We start from the raw sequence: 20,726 nt of genomic DNA on the forward strand, positions 1-20,726 counted from the left end.
CAGCTATGCTGAAACAAAGGGAAAAAAATGTGGAGGTAAAGGCAGAAAGCCACTGATTTGTTCAGGGAATGAGCTCACCTGCTATACTAGGAGTGTGCATGTGGCATGTGCATGTGTTTGAGAGAAGGCCGAAGGATAAAGGAGAGGGTTTTAGAGGTGCCCAGAAGACACTTGAATCTCGTAGAGAACCACTCCAGGGGACTGACCTTTCTAAAGTAAGAGCGGAAGCCGGAAACAGGTGTGTGTGTTCATTTGAGCACAAGTGTGTGATTCTGTTCCCATCTCCTTGCACCTGTTTCTCTGACGTGAAGTTAGGACTGTAAATTGGCACACGGCAGTTTGAAGAGGAACCTGAATTGTGTGTCGGTTCCCTAGTGACTCTCTTGACTTTGAAACAAAAACTTTTAAAGTTAATTGAATCAAGTTGTTTGGGACTGGCTGCCTTTAGTGTGTGTGGCTTGGGACATTCTCCACTTACTGTCTTTGTCTTCAGCTTATTTTTTTGTTTTCTTTATATTTTACAATCATATTATACGTTTATGGGAAGGAGAGCAAGGGACAGTATGTTTCCTAAAGGTAAACAAAAAAAACGAAAGTCAAATTTTAATCAGAAAAGGCGACAATTCACCTCAAAATGTAATAACACTGAAGCTCTCAAGCTACGTTCACACTACCCCTCTGCAACACATGTTCAAGTGACCACTTCCAATGAAAACTTCTGTGTTGAATACACACTGAAACCAGTTGTCTTTTCCTTAAGGCTTTCTTTGATTTATAAGTTCTTGTTCTTGATTCAAGCCATAAAGCCTAGCCTAGGTGCAAAAGACAGTGTGCAATGTATTGCATATTTAGTTAGAATAAAAAATAAGCATCATTGTAAATAGGGATACACTTCAAACTTTTAGCTTGATTATTTCAAAAACATATTGAGGGATGATAACAGATATCTGATCTATAAACCTTTGTTTTCCTTGGTTTGATGTATAACGCTAAGTCTAAATTACACAAAATTTCAAACTAAACCAACAAAACAGGAAGGTAGTTTGATTCTAAAATACAACTACATTTTATTCACCCAGGTTGTAGGTAATCTGTTGAGGCACTGGTAGCCAGTAAAGCTGCTGTAAGACAGGTATAATATGATGATTGGAAGTGGCTTGTGTTATTATTCGAGCAGCTGAGATTTAGACCAGTTGTAGTTTGCAGAGGGTTTTTTGAGGAAGTCCAGAAACAATGAAGTTACAATAATCAATAAGGGAGGTGATGAGACTATGTGTACTGTGTATACCTGTGGAGTGAGGGGTAAGGGAGAGACGGAAGCGACCAATATTGCGGAGATGGAAATGGGCGGTGCGGGGGATATTGTTTATGTGAGCGGTGACTTTCCAACCAGATTAATCTGTCTGAGGCAAGTCGTACTGCATATGAAATACATGTATGTTGATGTTGTACCACCATATGTTCCATATGCACTAGGAGAATAGTGACCTAAGTCTGTGCAGTCATGTTTCTGTGTTACTCCTCTTACCTGCAACAGTTGCTGGTTTTGCTGTTGGTTATGAGAGTCCTTTTTTTTCCAACTCTTTGCTGAGAATTTAGAAACAATATTAGTATTATACATACATTTTCAGTGGTGTGTCAAAATAGTTAGAGGCAATTATTCATTTTTTCAAGCCGCAGTTTAGTTTGTGTGGGCATCCTACCGGCGTAGTCACATGGTGATACTTGCATACCACCTTCACAACACGTGCGTGCAGCATTCGCACGCAGTCAGTAGGGGACCAGTATATGCACAATACTAACAATTAAAGTGTGGCATAAGGGCACCATATGACACCAAAACCCATGCATAAGTGCGTGCAACTTCTATTATCCTTACAAATACTTTATGATACAATTACTACAGAGACATTGTATGTTTCTTAAGGCCCTTAAGGTGACCGTATGAGCCTCTGAACTGAAAGACATCTGCAATTCTCTTAAGATCTGGCCATTGCGGTCTATAATCCTCCATGGGCTGGCCCAACCAAAAACTCGCAGCAGCCGTACTGGTCAACCCCTTGTACGGGGGATATGTGACAAAGACTTAAGTCACAACACTGCCAACATGTCTATTGGCGATACCTATTGTTAGACATTTTCACACGACTGTTACTGATATCATACAGCTATATTGCTAAGGAACCTTTTCTGCTCCAATGTATGCTCATGCTGTGCTCATCAGAGACCATCTTGATCTCTCATGATCTCTTGACCATTAAAGTCATGCCAGTCTGATAAAATCCTAACCTTCAGTCCCACTAAGCAGGGAACGAACAGGCTTTTGGCACTATGAAAACGAGATGGAGACGTTTTTTAGAGGGTGACTCCTTTGGCCATCCATAAACTGGAAAATCAGTGCAGCACGACTTCCATTAAAACTTAAACAAGTATTTGTATAAAATGCAATCTAAATCAAATTGTAAACTTTAAAAAGAAGCAACTGTCTATTGCAGTAACCTCGCAAATCTTTAAGATTTGTATTGCTTCAACATATTTAAGATGTTCTAGGCTCCCAAGTGGGGCAAAAAGGTGAAAAAATAGTCAATGACTTCACTAAAATATTTTATATTAAGCTGGTGCTACTTTGCTATCAATTTTGAAGCAAATTTATTCAACTGTCACCACCACTCAGTGCTTTTTAATTTATTTTGCTACATACCAGATCCTTATGTTTCATTTTCAGATTACACATTGTGCTATTTGCTGTGTGAATCAGATTTAGCCAGCAGTGACAAACACTTGTAAACATCACATAATGTTGAATTGACCAAAACTTTTAAAAATCTTTTTTTTCAACTGGAGTTACTTTACATTTCAGTCTTGCCAGCATCAGGGCACTTCTTGAAACTTCAAATAAGTTATTTTTAATCAGTGGTTTACTCTCCATGCTGCATCAAACAACAGACACGCTCAGGAAGTTGTGACAGCTGAAAAGACAAACACTTCTCTCTGGGGTTGGTTAAGACATCAGAGCCAAAAGGTCAGAGCTGCTCGATTGCGGTGTCTGGTGTTTGTATAAACAGGCTGTTGCTTGGTAACACCTTATACATTCCATTTTTAGAAGGCTGGAATTTGTGAGATTTGTTCAGTTTTCATTTTGTTAATGATGTTTCTTGTCCCCACATGTGGCAAATAGATTAAAAAAACTGATCAGCTGTACTGCTGCTTGATATTATTCATACTATTAGGCCTTAGCATGATGCCATGAAGAGAGTTGGGTTGGAAAACGTACACACACACACACACACACACACACACAGATACAAGCTAAGCTAATCTATTTCAAATGGATTGTATTAGAAAGGTCGGGTCATGTTTGTGGCAACTCATCAGCTTGTTAAATCTGCTTTAGTCAAATTTTGCATGTAACACTTAATGATAATTATGTCTCTTGATGAAACAGGCCGGTTCCAGCTGGCCTGTTTCATATCATTTTATCTGATTCTGCTGCAGACACATCCTTTACTCTCGGTGATGCATGTTTTTTTTTTATCCTCACGCTTGTGGTTTCAGATATTTCTTTATTAACCAAACTGTCAACTAATGCAACGTTAAAAGAAAAATATGCAAGCGAGTTGTAATCAAAAACATCTGTCTTTCATTGTTACACTTCAAACACTGGTTGTTCTAAATAGTTTGATCTTTAAAGACCCACTCCAATAAAAACTGTGTTTTTGGTGTTTTTAACATGTTCCTGTCACATTTTTTAGTGATAAAAAAATAGAATTTCAACTGTGTGCTGTTTGAAAATGCTCGTAGTTTCCATGGATAAACTGCAATTTGCAGGCCACAAGCTCCCTGCTTCACTCCATTCTGATACATCCTCTTAGATGACTAGATCCATGAACATACTTGTTTTCCATGTCGGAGCTGGTAGATCATGGGAAATAAGCGCAGCCTTGCTTCACACCAACAGTCCCCGCCCACAACTCAATTTCTGTTGGACTCCTGCCGTTCCTCAGAAACTATGTCCTAGACGATGACACAGGTTTTTCTATTTTAGCTATAAAGCGAATTATTCATAAGACCACTAGGAACAATTTTACAGTATATCAAAAGAGACAGTTGGAGTGGTATGGAGAGAAATTAGACTCAGTCGGATTTGTGCGTGCGTAATTCTTGATATGTGCGTAAATTAGGATTTGTGTATGCATATTCTTGCTTTGTGCGTGCGTAAATTAGGATTTGTGCATAAATTTGGATTTGTGCGTGATTTGTTACTCACATAATACGTTTTGTGTATAAGTTAAAAAAATGTAAAATGGAAAAAAATACAAAATGCAATTTACGTATGCACAAATTAAGATTACAACAGCTTGAAACTACTTACACACACACATCTTTAAAAAACACGCACGAATCCCTTGTTACGCACACACGAAGCCAAAGTTACGCGCGGATCTACCGTGAGACTGTTTTGACGTCTCACAAATTCGTCCGTAAGTGCTGCGTTTAAATACCAATGGAATGCTCGGTCATTAGAATTTTCCTATCAGCCTTCCCTTCTAAACGTATTTCCTTCAGTGGGTGTAGCAGGGCTTAAAAAAACTTTAAAGGAAAATAAAAATTATTATCTGAGAATATGACGTTCCCTTTCAAACGCTAATATATATATTAAAAGTATATTATTCTCCGAGACTCCGAATTGATACAAAATGCGTAACAGGAAAGACCAGTAGGGGGCACTGTTTTTTTTCTTCCGGAAAAAATCAAAGGCAGTCAGACTGAGAGAGTCACGGGAAGAATGGCGGCCCATCTCGGTGGTCAGCGCCCCGAAGTAAGCAGCCTCTATGTTCAACACTAACATCTACTGTCTTCATGTATTGATTGAGTCATTGTCTGGATACGTTTAGACAAACGTGTTAATGCATAGGTATTTAAACGCAGCACTTACAGACTAATTTGTGAGACGTCAAAACAGTCTCACGGTAGATCCGTGCGTAACTTTGGCTTCGTGTGTGCGTAACAAGGGATTCGTGCGTGTTTTTTAAAGATGTGTGTGTAAGTAGTTTCAAGCTGTTGTAATCTTAATTTGTGCATACGTAAATTGCATTTTGTATTTTTTTCATTTTACATTTTTTTAACTTATACACAAAGCGTATTGTGAGTAACAAATCACGCACAAATCCAAATTTGTGCGTGATCTTAAGGGAAGTGCACGTGTGTCTTTCAGTCCTCTTGAGCCTCATGCAGTCATCTTAAGGGACGTCTGAAAAATGGAGCGTATAATTGTCTTGCGTGTTGTAAATGTATCATAAAGTACTTTTAAAGATAATGTAAGTTGCACACACGTGTTTTATACTAGTGATGCTGTCGTATGGCACCCTTACGCTACACTTCAGTCGCTAATAAGGTGCACACACTGACTCCTTACTGACTTCGTGAAAATGCTGTACGCACGGGGTGTGCAGGTGATACTTGAGTGCTCGTAGGAAGCCTGTAGGATGCCTACACAAACTACACTTTGATTGATTAATTTTCTCATTTCTAACAGTCAGGCTGCTTAACGGGCTCCTTTTGCTGGATTTGGGGTGGGGTGGGGGGTTGAAAGGATGAAAAATCTATACGTTGTGCCTGCGTCTCATACTCTTTAGCCCTATTACTGTTTATGTGTTTGCTGCGACCTGTTGTCCACAGCATGCCAGTAGAAAAAAAAGGGCATTAACATTTTCCTCTATGAGGTTCTCAGAGCGGTCTTCAACTTTGTTATTTTGTGCTGACTATGACAGCTTGTATCCATCTGTAAGGGCAGTTGTGACTAAGGCTTAAGACTCACCAGTTTATCTGACACTCTTTACTTTTAAAACATCCTCCTTCCATCCATCCATCCAACAAACTCCTCCATTAGGATCTCTCCTTTTCTGTTCCTCTTTCTAGTCACAAGGTGATTGAAAAGCTTGAACTTGCTTTCACTCTTAACGCCTTGCTCCTTTGCTTCTGGCCTCTTGATCACACAGGAAATCCACCTTTCAATTGCAGGTCAACAGAACTTGTGGTTGTCTTTGTTAACCGGGGCCACAACAGAGCCTGTGTGAAATTTCTGTTTGTCATTTGCATGATTGAGTTGGCTTTTGTGCACTACTGTGTTATAACAAAAGAAACTGAGGAACCAGATCCAAACACCATTTTTCCTTATGTTTAGATTAGAACAAAATAGAATAATACTTTATTGATCACACAAATGGGAAAATACATTGTTACTATAGCTCAATAAAAACAGCAGATAGAATATAACGCAAAAAATACACCTAAAAAATACAACTGTTTACATTTTCCAGTTTTATTGCATATAACAACTTGCATAGCATGACATATAAAAAAAATACAGGAATATTAAACCTAAATTGTAATTTATTAAAAGTTATGGTGAGCTATTTTCATGGTGAGCTATATTGAAGCTAACTTCAATCAGTTGCACTGACCTCTGCACAATTCTGTCTTTATGTTTCCCTTTTACTAAAATTGTTACACAATTATTTATGAATGCTTTATTCCATATTCTGCAGTGACATTTTTGAGAGGAGTAAAGTTCATTAAAAGTCCAAAACAAGAAAAAGTAAAATGAGAAAGAAAGTCTTAGGATTTAAAATATTTGCACTTGTTCAGAAGAATAAAGTCAAAGTGCAGAGGTTACTGGATTACCCATTGAGAAAAAGAAATGCATTTAGTCAAAAAGTTTTTTAAGAAGTAATTTTATCGCATTTGAAACTTTGAAAATGCATTAACACGTTTGTCTTGTTAGGATCGTGTGGTGGTAGGGAATTCTGCTTGGCTGGCAGTGGTTCCATACTGGGCGACTTGGCCTTACCAGACATTGCTGTTGCCACGGCGACATGTCCTCAGACTCACTGACCTGACAACTGAGGAGAGAGAGGGTAAGTGTTTACTTGTGTGTGCAAAGATAATAAAAGAGTGAGTGACTTGAAGAACAACAAGGCAATTAAGATCACTCTAAGGTGACTCCAGTCAATAAAGAACCTGCTGCTGCTTTCATTTCTGATGTTCATTCACAGCACAGTCAGATGCTCCAAAACATTTCACTTTGGACTCTTTGGACTTAGCAGACTAAGTTATGCATCTTTAATTCCAAGATATATATATATATATATATATATATATATATATATATATATATATATATATATATATATATATATATATATATATATATATATATATATATATATGGAGCGTATAATTGTCTTGCGTGTTGTAAATGTATCATAAAGTACTTTTAAAGATAATGTAAGTTGCACACACGTGTTTTATACTAGTGATGCTGTCGTATGGCACCCTTACGCTACACTTCAGTCGCTAATAAGGTGCACACACTGACTCCTTACTGACTTCGTGAAAATGCTGTACGCACGGGGTGTGCAGGTGATACTTGAGTGCTCGTAGGAAGCCTGTAGGATGCCTACACAAACTACACTTTGATTGATTAATTTTCTCATTTCTAACAGTCAGGCTGCTTAACGGGCTCCTTTTGCTGGATTTGGGGTGGGGTGGGGGGTTGAAAGGATGAAAAATCTATACGTTGTGCCTGCGTCTCATACTCTTTAGCCCTATTACTGTTTATGTGTTTGCTGCGACCTGTTGTCCACAGCATGCCAGTAGAAAAAAAAGGGCATTAACATTTTCCTCTATGAGGTTCTCAGAGCGGTCTTCAACTTTGTTATTTTGTGCTGACTATGACAGCTTGTATCCATCTGTAAGGGCAGTTGTGACTAAGGCTTAAGACTCACCAGTTTATCTGACACTCTTTACTTTTAAAACATCCTCCTTCCATCCATCCATCCAACAAACTCCTCCATTAGGATCTCTCCTTTTCTGTTCCTCTTTCTAGTCACAAGGTGATTGAAAAGCTTGAACTTGCTTTCACTCTTAACGCCTTGCTCCTTTGCTTCTGGCCTCTTGATCACACAGGAAATCCACCTTTCAATTGCAGGTCAACAGAACTTGTGGTTGTCTTTGTTAACCGGGGCCACAACAGAGCCTGTGTGAAATTTCTGTTTGTCATTTGCATGATTGAGTTGGCTTTTGTGCACTACTGTGTTATAACAAAAGAAACTGAGGAACCAGATCCAAACACCATTTTTCCTTATGTTTAGATTAGAACAAAATAGAATAATACTTTATTGATCACACAAATGGGAACCCAGAGATGGAGGTGTGATTATTAATGCTTTTGTAGAGATCTTCAAAATTAATAAACCTGATCTCTCAAAATATTCGGTGTCTTCTGTGCATTGAAAATGAGATATACAGTGAAAGCTTCCATGTGGTGATGAGGCTAAAAACTTTTGACAATAGCTCCTCATATTTACGTGTCTACCGTATTTCCATAGTATAAGTCGCAGTAGAAAAAAAAAACCATAATTTAGTTGGAGTATAAGTTGCACTAAACTCTGTTTATGCTTAACACAGCATAAAAGGCTGCACAGGTCAGTTCCCCAGTCACCCCCAAAGTCCAAAAACAAACTTAATGGGTTAATTGGAGTTCCTTAATGTCAGTTAGGTATAAATCTGTAAGCTGTCCAGGGCGTGCCCTATCTTCTCTCAGCAGTAGCTGGATATTTGGTGGAAGGTTCCACCCACCCTGTGATCTTGACCAAGAATAAGTCAGTAATTAAAAGTCTCATTGATATTTTTGCGTGTGTCAACTTTGAAAATACTATAAACATCATATATTTTCTCAAGAAATGAATATGGGATTAGGTTATGTTTAGGCTATGCATAGGTTATTTAGCCTAATATTATAAAATAAAGTTACAATTGTTAGGAATTTGCTTTCTTCTCCTGTTGTTCTAGTCCAATATCAATCAATTAAAAAAAAGACAGTTTCAATGCTTTTGTTATGACAGCCTTTCTTACACTTTTTACTTATTTCTTTTCACTTAGGAAATAAGGGTTCTTCAACTCACACTGTATTTTATTTTCCATGTCTGTCCACTTTCCTCAGGGTGTTTCATTTATCTTTGTCTGTGTTGCTTTTTTACAGGTCTGGCAGATATTATGAAGCAGCTGTTGATCAAATATGACAACCTGTTTGAAGTTTCTTTTCCCTACTCTATGGGCTGGCATGGTAAGACCTGACGATGTGAGGCTTAACATTTTTTTTAATTACTTCCCTGCATCCTAAAATGACTTTAATGCCTAAAATACTGATTTCATTTATTTTTAGGCACAATAGGCAGTAGGAAATTGTTAAATACAAAAAATGATAATATAGGAATAGGATGGATAATATAGGCTTATTACATAGTATTTTATGTACTGTTTAATAAATATATATCCTGTATTTTTCCAGTACTGGTTGCAATTGATTATAAGGGCACCGTCAATGAATGGTCTATTCATGAATATTGTATATGTCATATATAAGGCACACTGATCTATAGGTTGCATTAGGCGAGACAAAACCGTCAGAAATAGGTCCCTCAGTCAGTCAGATACTGCGTTCACAGAACAGCACATTCCAAATTATTATGCAAATGATATTTTCTATGATTTATCTAAATACTCAATGCATATCGCCAGTTAGCATAATTTTCAGGTCACTAATCATTGGATATATATTAAATGTTATTGAACAAACCTACATACTTGCCTTTATCTGCCTTTAGGTGTGCTCTGAATCAGGCACAAATGTATTAATAGATCATGCTAAAGTTTTCGTGAAATATCCAATGTTTTCTATTTTGTCCAAGACATTTAACTATTTTACACTTTTCAACAGGAGAGAGATCCTTTTTCTTTCCCATATTGCATGAAAATGTTGGTCTGCTTAATAATGCGCAACGTCCTTCTCTAGTAGTTTTTCCTTTGATTGAACTCACCTGAGTAGACTGACATGTTGAGAGAATGTTGTGTAGCTCTCAAAATGGCTTAGATATCAGTGGACTCAACCAGAATCTATCCATATATAAGGTGATCTAGGTTATGATATTCAGTGTCGTTTTGGGGAAAAAATTAAGGCTTTTTTACAGAAAATACTGTAAATGTAAGTATTTTGATGCAAAACCAATGCTATTTGATCCAGCTTTAAGCTAGTTTCAATGACAACTGAAATCTAAAAGTGCTCCCCCGACAGTATTAAAAGGAGCAGGAATAATGTAATTTAAAGTCATTTTACAGTTATTATTTTAATATACTTTTAGAGGTATATTAACCAGAGATAAGAGGATTGTGAAAGGAGGTGCTGTAAAATTGTGTCACACCTTGTTTAAGTTTTTGTGACAGTCACACCTCATAGAGTTTTAATTCTCCAAATCCCCTGTTCATCCTTCCCTCCTTATTTCCACACACCTAATATCCTATTCTTTATGCTGCACAAGTCATTGAAAAGCTAATTCTTTTACCAATTTCATAGCCATTTCTTGCTTTCTACAACATGTACATTCATGTACCTCTATGTCTTAATGTAAGTTTTTAAAACATTTTCCTGTACCCACCTTTTTTATTTTTTTGTGTTCAGCATTTTTAGCTTCTTTTTTGACAGCAAAGGACATGCATTTACAAGGTTAGATTATCATAATTTGACATCCGCACAACCTCTTTTTGCATCCTCACACTTCATTAGTTTCTCTACTCCACAATAAAGGACATTAGGCTTTGTCATGCTGCAACACGTACATATCTGCTAAATGTGATACTACTGAGACCGGTCATTTCAATTTCAGCATGCATTTTGTACATGTTGGGCTTATCCTATACGTCAGTCATCTTAATTTAGTGAATTGCATGACAAGCTGAGTTTGATGTCAAACTCATCCTTAATGCGTCACCACTTCCCTGCATCCTTAGACGCATGGAAATATTTAAGGATTAAGAAAGTTTCCTCCTCTGTAAAACAAACAGCACTTCTGACGGTTTTATTTTTGCATTTGAAAATTCACAAATGAGGCCCAGGGAGGCAGTTCTGGTGCTCAAATGGTCCATCCAAGGCTCTGACCTAAATCCAGGTACCATAATTGTAAACCAGCCGGATCTACTTGCAAAAACTATGCAAACTGAAAGGTGGGACCCTTACTATGTCATTAGAGTCAAAAAGCTCAAGTAGTCTGTCTCTGAAACATACACAATAAAATGTGTTTTGACTCACAGTAAACAATATCACACCAGTGTTTTTGTAGGGTCTTATCTTTTATTCTTTCCCGTATTGCACCATAGTAAATATATTTGTTTCATTTATTTATAGGAGCAGTTTTGTTCTTTTGTTGTACAGTGTTCCTTCGCTATATTGCGGTTCACATTTCAACGTGTCACTGTTTCACATATTTTTTTCAGTGTAATTCTGCTAGAATTTTTTTAATACAGACTGGGTTCTGCATTCTGATTGGCTGTAGACCTCTGTCAATCAATCTCCTTAATGCCGTGCCTTCTTTGTAGAATGGGTTCAGTTTGCCAAACTGTAAGTTGATGTCACCAATGGACAGCACCCACAAGTAGCGAAAGCCTGTGCCTCATCAAGTCGTCTTACTTCCGGGTTTGAAAAGAGTTCAGGAAAATAACTAATAAGTAATTTAAAAAAAAATATTTTATGTGCCAAGGTGATATATATTATATACAGGATACGGTTTACTATAAAAGCCTAAGAAAATCATGGTATAGCTTTTAACCTTTTAACAACCTAACTGAGAGCAAAAATCGATAAAAAATGTTTTGCCTTCGGTGACAATGGAGAATAATAATGTTTCTAAGATATATTTTCAAAATGTACTCCACCACTTTTTGAGCAGGGAGTTGAATGTAAAGAAGCATGCCAAATCAAGGTGAAATCTGGGGACCATGGAGCTCTGCGTGTAAGATGGATTTGGTTTTTGGTTGGTGGTATAATAGATGTTATAGCAAGATTTTAAAACTAACTAAAATTAGTTAGTAACAAAACTAAAATTAAATCTACACTATATCCTTTAAGTAACTTAATGAGTTAAATCTCAGTTGTGAGACAAATGTTTTCCAGAGAGGGTTACAGTCTTCCATTTTTTCACTCACTAACTTTTCTGTCACGTGACTCACGAGACCTGAACGTAGGTCGGAGCTGTTCACAGCGCCAGGCCCTGCTGTACAACTGAGGCTAAATTTAATGTTTACGGTAAATAAATGTTTTCGGGTTTTGTTACGTTTTATCTAGGATGATGTTTTTTTTAGGTCAATTTAGTAATTCTACATGTTTTTTTATTTAAAGATTTTGTTTGATCTTTTTTATTTTCATGCATTTTTGTTTTTAGATTTTGTTTAAACTCCAGAGTTTTCTTTCCCTCATGGGAGATCCTCCAGTCATGAAGCCTCCTCGCTGAATGTGGTTGTTGCAGTGGGATCTCCCGGGTCGGTGCTGCTTGCTTTGATCAGGGGGATCCTGTGGTGACGCCCTCTGTGATCATGAGTGGGGTGGTCACTGGTGTGGACATACATCCTCTCCTCATTTCCTTTCATTTTTATTCACCAGTTCACAGAGGGGAGGCATGTCAGACCAACGTAACAAATCACAGGCATTTTTTTAAGCTAGGGTTTATCACAGTGATTGCAGATACAGACAATGAATTTGTCCTTTTTCGGGCCTAATCACTTAAATTCTCTGTACTTGTTTAAAAAATAAAGTTTATAAACAGAGATAAATGTGGTGTAGAAAAAAAAGAAGGTACCGAAGGCACGTGATCATGTTTTCTCTTTTTTGTAGCATAAAGATTTCTAAATTTAAAGAAGTTCTTGTAGGGGCTTGCCTTTAGTGATTTTATGTTCAGCTTCGCTTTAATCTATTCTCTTTTATCTCCCCTAAAGCGTGGTCATGTCATAGCGATGCGTTGAACATTTTAAGCAGACAATCTTTGGGTTCACTTTCATGTATGTAGTCTCAGACTTTTTAAGTCAACTATCTCTTATTTAATGTCCAAAGGGAAGAAAAAAATGAAAAATGTTTTTATTTGCTCATTACTTAGAAATCTAGGGAACAGTTTCTTTGATTTACAGCGCTTTAGAGCTGTACTACTTTTTAGTCAAAACAGAGGAGTGATTGAAAATAACTTTTTAAATTATTATTAATAATATAAAAAGAAAAGTAAGTATGTAGAAGAAACAATTCCAAAGACAGTCCAGAGGGAAAAAAAAGTCGAGTTTTAGGACATGATGTGTTTTTTTTGTTGGAAAAGGATATCAATAAATAGTTGAATCATGGCTATTAAAGAATGAGAATACAAGCGTATTTCATTTGATTTTTACATAAATTCTGAAATGAGTTGTTTACCGTAGGTTGGGCAAGGTTGAACCCACTTTTCTGTCAAGATTGTTTTTCAAAGGACTATGATTGTTCAGTCGGAGACAAAGAATTATTTAACTAATGTATAATTCCTAAAGGAGTATTTATACAACCTTTTCGTTAACCTTTATGGAGTAACATGCTCAAGTTCCCAGGAGTTATAGATTCCTAATTTTTCCTTTTGAGTCAATTGCGTCATGGTTTCCACTAATCTCTCTAAATAGTCTTAAGCTCGGATCTCACTGGTCTGCTAGTTCATAAATAGTTAAACACAAAAAATATTACGTTTTTATTATATTGAGCTTTAATTAATCAAATTACAAAAAATGAAAGCTTAAAATCTTTGTTTGTGTAGTGATTCTATAAAAACATGTCTGTAGATTCTCATTCATCCTGGTTGATTTATTCAAAGAAGTGGGTGGAAAGGAGCCAACAGGACTTGGTTTATATCTTTTTTTTAATGTTTAATCTCTTTTTCCTCAAGGCTTTTTAATTTGGAGATGACACATCTTCAGTAAAGAACTAATGCAGATGTTTGCTTTTGATGTACTGTTTAGAACCTATATAAACCAAAGGTTTCACCTTTTGACTGAAAAAATTGTTAATGTATGTTTGTTTTAGGTGTAACTATAGTTTTGCTTAAAAGAGAGAAAACAAAACATTTTTAGAACCACACTAGGTGGATGTTGCAGGCAATGTTTTACAAAATTATTAATGTATCACAAAACAATTGATGCGAGAAAATGAGTTTATTGCGGTCATTGTGCACATACTGTTATTAACCATCTATGTGTGATCTTTGACATTTCACTCACTCTTCTGCCTCGCTCTTTCTACTTATGTGTTTAAGATGCTTGTACATGAAAATTGAAGTAGATCAACAGACATGCATGAAGTGACTGTAATGTTTACATTTAGTTAGCTATGCTGAGTCCACAATGATAGTATTGCATGAAAAACTGTTGAATGAGATGCATTAACAACTGCTATAATTGGTGGTTCCTTATTCAGGGACATCTATTTAAATGTGAGGCATTGCAGCCTGTGGTTCACTGATTCACAGTCATTGGTACAAACAAACCCAAAGACAATTTAAAACTCCATAATTGTCTTCTAATAGGAGCATCTATCTACATAAATTTTTTAATCTCCTTTCTTCTCTTCAGGCTTTTTTTTTTTTGTCTGCCTCTCTGTTTTCTCATCCATTAGTTTGTCACCCCCCTGTCATCTTTATCTGAGCCTGATTAGCTCCCATAGCGAAGAGAATGGCTTAATAGAAAAAGTGTTATCTCTTTAGGGGACATGTTCTGAATAGGTTTTAGAAAAAAATAGTTTCTGCCTTTCTTTTTGCGTTATCATTGTTTGTTGCTTTACCAAAGTATTTATGGGAATCCTTATATATGAATCCTCACATTTGTAAGGATTTCCTTTTAGTCTGTACTTAAAATGAATGATCCAAAATTTTGATGTGACGATACAAATTAAACTAAAATTAGCTAAACATTTAGGGAAGGCTGGGTACTACAATTGGAGAATTTTTCATCCTGAGTGGGGAAGAAGCTTGACTGATGATAATCCATAGAAATAGGCATTACAGCTCACAGGACCAAACATTTGTGCACCTAAAATAAAAAAACTACAAAATGTTTTAGCTAAAATACATGTTGACGGACCACTTAAAGACCCACTCAAATGAAAATGGTGTTTTTGGTGTTTTTAACATGTTTTCTTATGCTAGAGGACATAGATTAAGAAAATTAAGATTAGAATTGCATTTCTGAGTATTTATTTATTCAAATTCTGGTGAAAACGATTCAGATGAAAACATGTCATTTAAAAAAGCTTGTGGTTATGTACAAACTACAATTGGTGGGCCTAACGCTCCCTTCATTTCGATGCATTCACTTGCAGACAATTAAATCCATGTATGTCTTTGTTTTCCTCGTCTGAGCTGGCATCTGGTTCAAAACTGTATGACTGGATAGCTCCGATATTGCTCGCCATTTTTGTTGCACAGCTAATGTCAGTTTGGAAGTGTAGGGGGCTGAAAACTAGTAGGAGAGAGTGTAAACAAAGGAATGATGGAAAAGGAAAGCGGGCTCACTTTGCGCTAACAGTCCTGCCAATAACTCAGAGGGGATTTTCTGATGAACTAAAATAACATCCAGGGCAGTTTGATATTCATCACATATGAAGACAGTAAAACAAGAAGAAGACATTTTCTGTATAATAAAATATGACAAGTAATTTAGCTTAAATTTAGTTGAAAGGACAAAATTAAGCTAATTTACCATCAATAGTCTTTAATGATGAAATGTTTCATTCTTGTGTTTTGTTTGCCTAATTTCCATTTTCAGGAGCACCAACTGGCCCCCATTTGAAAGAGGATAACTCCCACTGGCAGCTTCACGCTCATTACTACCCGCCTCTCCTGCGTTCAGGCACGGTAAAGAAGTTTATGGTGGGGTACGAGATGCTTGCCCAGGAGCAAAGGGATCTTACTCCTGAACAGGTAACACAGACGTTTCCATAGGTAGCAATACAAGCATAGTTAATCCAGTCTTAAAAAAAAAGAATGATTCATAATCATTTGTTGTGTTTGTGTTCAAGGCTGCCGAGAAGCTAAGAAATCTGCCAGATCAGCACTATAAAACCAGGGAGAACCAGGAGATGGAAGAAAAAAGGAAAAGTCAGCGTGACGGGTGATACAAACAATTCAATGAAGGCAGTATAATCAAGAAGTTCACTAAAAATACAATTAAAAACACATGCAAAAAGATTTCAGTTTTTCCCCCCTTTCTGCTTAGTGCATCACTAGTCCATTTTTAATACAAAAGTTTTGTGAGAAACATGTAACCCTTGTGCTATCCTATGGGGTCAAGATGACCATTGACATGTTCTCCCTACCATGACAAGGGTAGATAAAGGTGGAGAGGATTCATGTAATCAAGGAAACCAGTGAAGATCACAAATAAATGAAGAAAAAAAAGTTCAGCGCACTGTCTAGTGGGGTCTAGATGACCCCACTTCCAATGTTAATGCCTAGGATAGCACAAGGGTTAAAAGTGGCTTTAATGACACTCAGCCTTTCAAACCTTTTCTTTGCCAAAGTAGGATGAAAACATTTCATATATGTTTGCTTCTGAGCTTCCTTCATTAATTGGATTTGAAATCAAATGTGGTACAATGCCCTTCTTCTTTCTTAGAATGTAGAATAACCAAATATTATTCAGCCTCCTCTGTTAAATTTGAAGAAATCCTGTCTGGCTCTAATGGAAAGCTTTCAACCATAATGTTTTGTCTCTTGGAATAGTTTTAAGGTGTTTGTTCACTTAAGTAAAGTGTTATTTTTTAGTATTTTTTATATGAAACTTTAATAAATGTCATTTTAACCTTAAATGACTTAGAAAGCATGAGATATATTTTCAAGGCAAATATAAGTTGTAGCTGTGTGTGCTTCTATCAAAAACCGGTCATTTATGGCCTCACATTGTCATTTATTGTCTTCTTTTTATGTTTATCAATATATCTTGGCCTGCTTTTAGTAGCTGAAAAATAAAAATGGAAAAATGCACATGAGGCTGTTATGTCATGTACCACATACCATTTCCCTCAAAGGGGGGATGTTTTATTTCGTTTACTTTTTTTTCTTAAACTTTTTGCATTAAAACAACGTAAAATGTTCTCCTTATACTTTAGGGTAACAAGTGCTTTGAAAAAATTGAGTTTTGAATGTCAAAGCCCCATTAGTTGTCACATCAGTACCTAGGTGTGTGAAATTTGTGCTCTCCATTTGACCACTTTATGACCCCCCCCCCCAATCCAACCCCTTAATGCTGAATGTCAAGCATGGTCACTCACGGCGCCAGAGGAGGAAGCACGGGTAGGCGACGCAGGAACGCTGGAACTTCTTCAAAGAAAGGTGGCCGATGTTTCTGACTGGCAAAATGTCCTGGATTAGGGATTTTGGACAAAAAACGAAAATCTAAAAGCAACCAGCAGGAAGGTTGATTTTAGTGTGACACTTATCAAAAAAAGTAAAATCCTGTAAATACAGAGGAGCAACAGACGGCAGGCCGGATACACTGGCACCATCTTGCACTTCCGGGTTGGAGTAACTCAAATAACCACTCGTTACAACTGAAGTATGCAGAAGAACATCTTTGAACACACAACACATCCAACCTTGGGGCAGATGGGCTACAACAGCAGGAGACCACACTGGGTGCCAATCCAGTCAGCTAAGAACAGGAAACTCAGGCTACAATTCCCGCAGGCTCGCTATTAAAAGATTTAAAAAAACATTCCCTATTCTGATGAGTCTCCATTTCTGCTACTGTTTTCAGATGGTAGGGTCAGAATTTGGCATCAACAAGAAGAAACATGGATCCATCCTGCCTTTTATCAATGTTTAACGCTGGTGGTAGTGGTGTAATAGTGTGGGGGATATTTTCTTGGTTGACGTTTGGCCCCTGAGTACCGATTGAGCACGGCTACAATGGCTGCCAGAGTATTGTTGCTGACCATGTCCATCCCTTTCTGACCACAATGCATCCATCTTCTAATGGCTACTTCCACCAGGATAACGTCCCATGTCAGTGAACTGGAATAATCTCAGACTGGTTTCTTGAACATGACAATGTGGTCACTGTTTTCAAATGGCCTCTACAGTCACCAGATCTCAACCCAATAGAGAACCTTTGGGATGTGGTGGAACGGGAGATTGACATCACAAATGTGCAGCCAAAAAAATCAGCAGAAACTGCATGTTACTATCATGTCAATACGGACCAAACTCTTTAACCCTTGTGCTATCCTATGACCCCACCCTTACATTGATGTGTTATCCCTACCATAACAAAGGTGGATAAAGGTAAGGAGTATTTCATGTAATCCATAGACACCAGTGAAGATCTCAAATCATTAAAAAAAAAAGGTTAAGGATGACCCAACTCCCAATGTTAAAGTGCCTAGGATAGCACAAGGGCTAAGGAATGTTTTCAGTAACATCTTGAATCCATGCCACGAAGGATTAGGGCAGTTCTGAAGGTAAAACGGGGGTCCAACTTGGTACTAGCAAGGCTTACCAAATAAAGTGCGATGCAATGTCACTTGCAATGTAATAAAAATATTTTTATGATTAACTGTGGTGGATGTGGTCCATGCTAATTTGAATTGGAATATTTTAGCATTTAAAAACCCTTTTTTAGCAATAATCGTGCACATGTGAAGGAGAATGGAATCAAGGGTTTTGATCATTTTATGAAAAATGATTGTTATCTTCTTCAGGCTGCATTTAAACTTCTTCTTTAAACTCTCCTGCACAATTCCAATATGAATCTATTATGCTAACTTCTACAACTTTAAAAGTTTAACTTTTTTTGAATAAAAATGACCTTAAATGGTTGTGCATGGAATAGAGAAGCAATCCAAGGCACAAGGGGATTACAGTTTAGGTTTAAACTAGAAAATGTGAGTTATCAGCAGGTTAGGGTGATGAAGGTCTGGTGCTTAAAAAGTCAGGGGAATTTCTCTTAAATGTCATGCAGAATGACTAAACACATTTCATAATACAGCACAAGCATGATATTGGTCTTTCATATAGCTGGGATGTTAGATGGTATAAAAAAAGTGTTTTTTTTACAACATCTATGAAAAAGTGCTGCTGAAAACACATTTGAAGCACAAACCTCTTCTAAATCAAAGGTATAGTCTAAACAATTACCCCTCAAAGCACCACTTTAGAAACTTTTATGCTATATTTCTGCAAGAAACAACTTTAAAATAAAGGAAAAGGTTTAAGAAAAATGGAAAACGATGATACATAAAGGAATGCTTGCACTGACATTGAAAATAACAGAATTCAGCTAAACACACAGTTCCCACTCTCAGTTTTCAAACTTCTTCCACTAAAAAATCCATAAATATTGATGCTGGTTTTGGTAAATTTCTTTTTTTATGTGTGAGTTAGCAGTTGAGAGTGTAAGTACAGTTTATTCACTGTGAGGTCCTTCCAGGGCATGGGTGTTGATTAAACCAGAAGCGCGTCTGTGGATGTTCTTACAAACCTTTTTATGTACTGTGACAGACCTCATTCATTCAGGTCAATATTTATCCAGTCCTCCGGGCCCACCATAGATTCTTTTCTCATCTATTTCAGCACTCCTTGGAGAGTCTTGGGGTGTGTAAGTGAACAGATATTTCCATCTCCTCACAGACAGCAGGGACTGCGCTTTTTTTAACCGATTCTGTTTTCACTCATACAAAACAAACCAACCAGAAAAAATAAAAATTGTTGCTGGTCTTCTGTAGCCTGTTATGAAAGAAAATAAATACATTGTACCTGCTTTTCTGCATTTAAAGTCTAACTCTGATCCTGGTGGTCTTTAAATTCTAATCATGTTTTTAGCCAAAATCTAAAAATATGTCACTTTCTAGGACATCGTTTCTGCAGAGGGGCAGTATCTCATTGGAAAGTTAGCCCATCCCCACTTCATCATCCACCTGTTTACGCGCTGTCCCACTAGCTTACAGGCCCCTCCAAACCCCAACCTTACAGTCATGGCCAAAAGTTTTGAGAATGACACAAATATTAGTTTTCACAAAGTTTACTGCTAAACTGCTTTTATATCTTCGTTTTCAGTGAATTACTGAAGTATAATTACAAGCACTTCATACGTTTCAAAGGTTTTTATCAACAATTACCTGACATTTATGCAAAGAGTCAGTATTTGCAGCGTTAGCCCTTTTTTTTCAGGACCTCTGCGATTTGACTGGGCATGTTTTCAATCAACTTCTGGGCCAAATCCTGATTGATAGTAACCCATTCTTTCAGAATCAGTTCTTGGAGTTTTTCAGAATTTTGATGGTCCACCCTCCTCTTGAGGATTGACCTCGAATTTTCAATGGGATTAAAATCTGGATGGACCTAAATTTTCAACGTCTTGGTCCCTGAACAACTTAGTTATCACTTGTGCCTTATGGCAAGGTGCTCCATCATGCTGGAAAATGCTTTTTTTGTCACCAAATTGTTGTTGGATTGTTGAAAGAAGTTCACATTCACTGATATGTGCAGCTTGCTGCTGAAAACTGGCGCCAACCTATAACCACCAGGAGCAATGTGGGGTTCAGTGTCTTGCCTAAGGACACTTTGACACATGGGTGGGCAGGGTGTGAACGGAACCTGCAATCTCCTAATAAGAGGTTTACCGCTCTGCCTCTGCACCACGGCAGCCCCAAAATGTAATAACATTTTTCAACTCAAAATCAGAAAGCAAAAAAAGACCTTCAAAAACACACACAAAAATTGTAAAATACACACAATGCCTACGACTCCCCCAACCCTGTCGCAACTAAGACCAAAGAATATACCTCTGTGTGCTCATATATTTGTAAGGTGCCATATTTTTCTTAATTTTTCTGTACT

At 37.1% G+C, this 20,726-nt stretch overlaps 1 protein-coding gene across 1 annotated transcript in view; it reads left to right on the forward strand.

The window, feature by feature from the left end:
- galt (galactose-1-phosphate uridylyltransferase) overlaps positions 1-17,584 on the forward strand; it is a 43,695-nt gene extending 26,111 nt beyond the window's left edge. The window contains exons 8-11 of the mRNA XM_004075009.4: positions 6,785-6,917; positions 9,044-9,127; positions 15,658-15,812; positions 15,911-17,584. Coding sequence (XP_004075057.1) covers positions 6,785-6,917; positions 9,044-9,127; positions 15,658-15,812; positions 15,911-16,006 — 468 coding nt within the window. The 3' untranslated portion in view covers positions 16,007-17,584. The remainder of the gene's footprint in view (positions 1-6,784; positions 6,918-9,043; positions 9,128-15,657; positions 15,813-15,910) is intronic.
- The last annotated feature ends 3,142 nt before the right edge of the window (positions 17,585-20,726 follow it).

This window comes from Oryzias latipes, chromosome 12 (assembly GCF_002234675.1).
Source record: "Oryzias latipes chromosome 12, ASM223467v1".
Lineage (NCBI taxonomy): Eukaryota > Metazoa > Chordata > Actinopteri > Beloniformes > Adrianichthyidae > Oryzias > Oryzias latipes.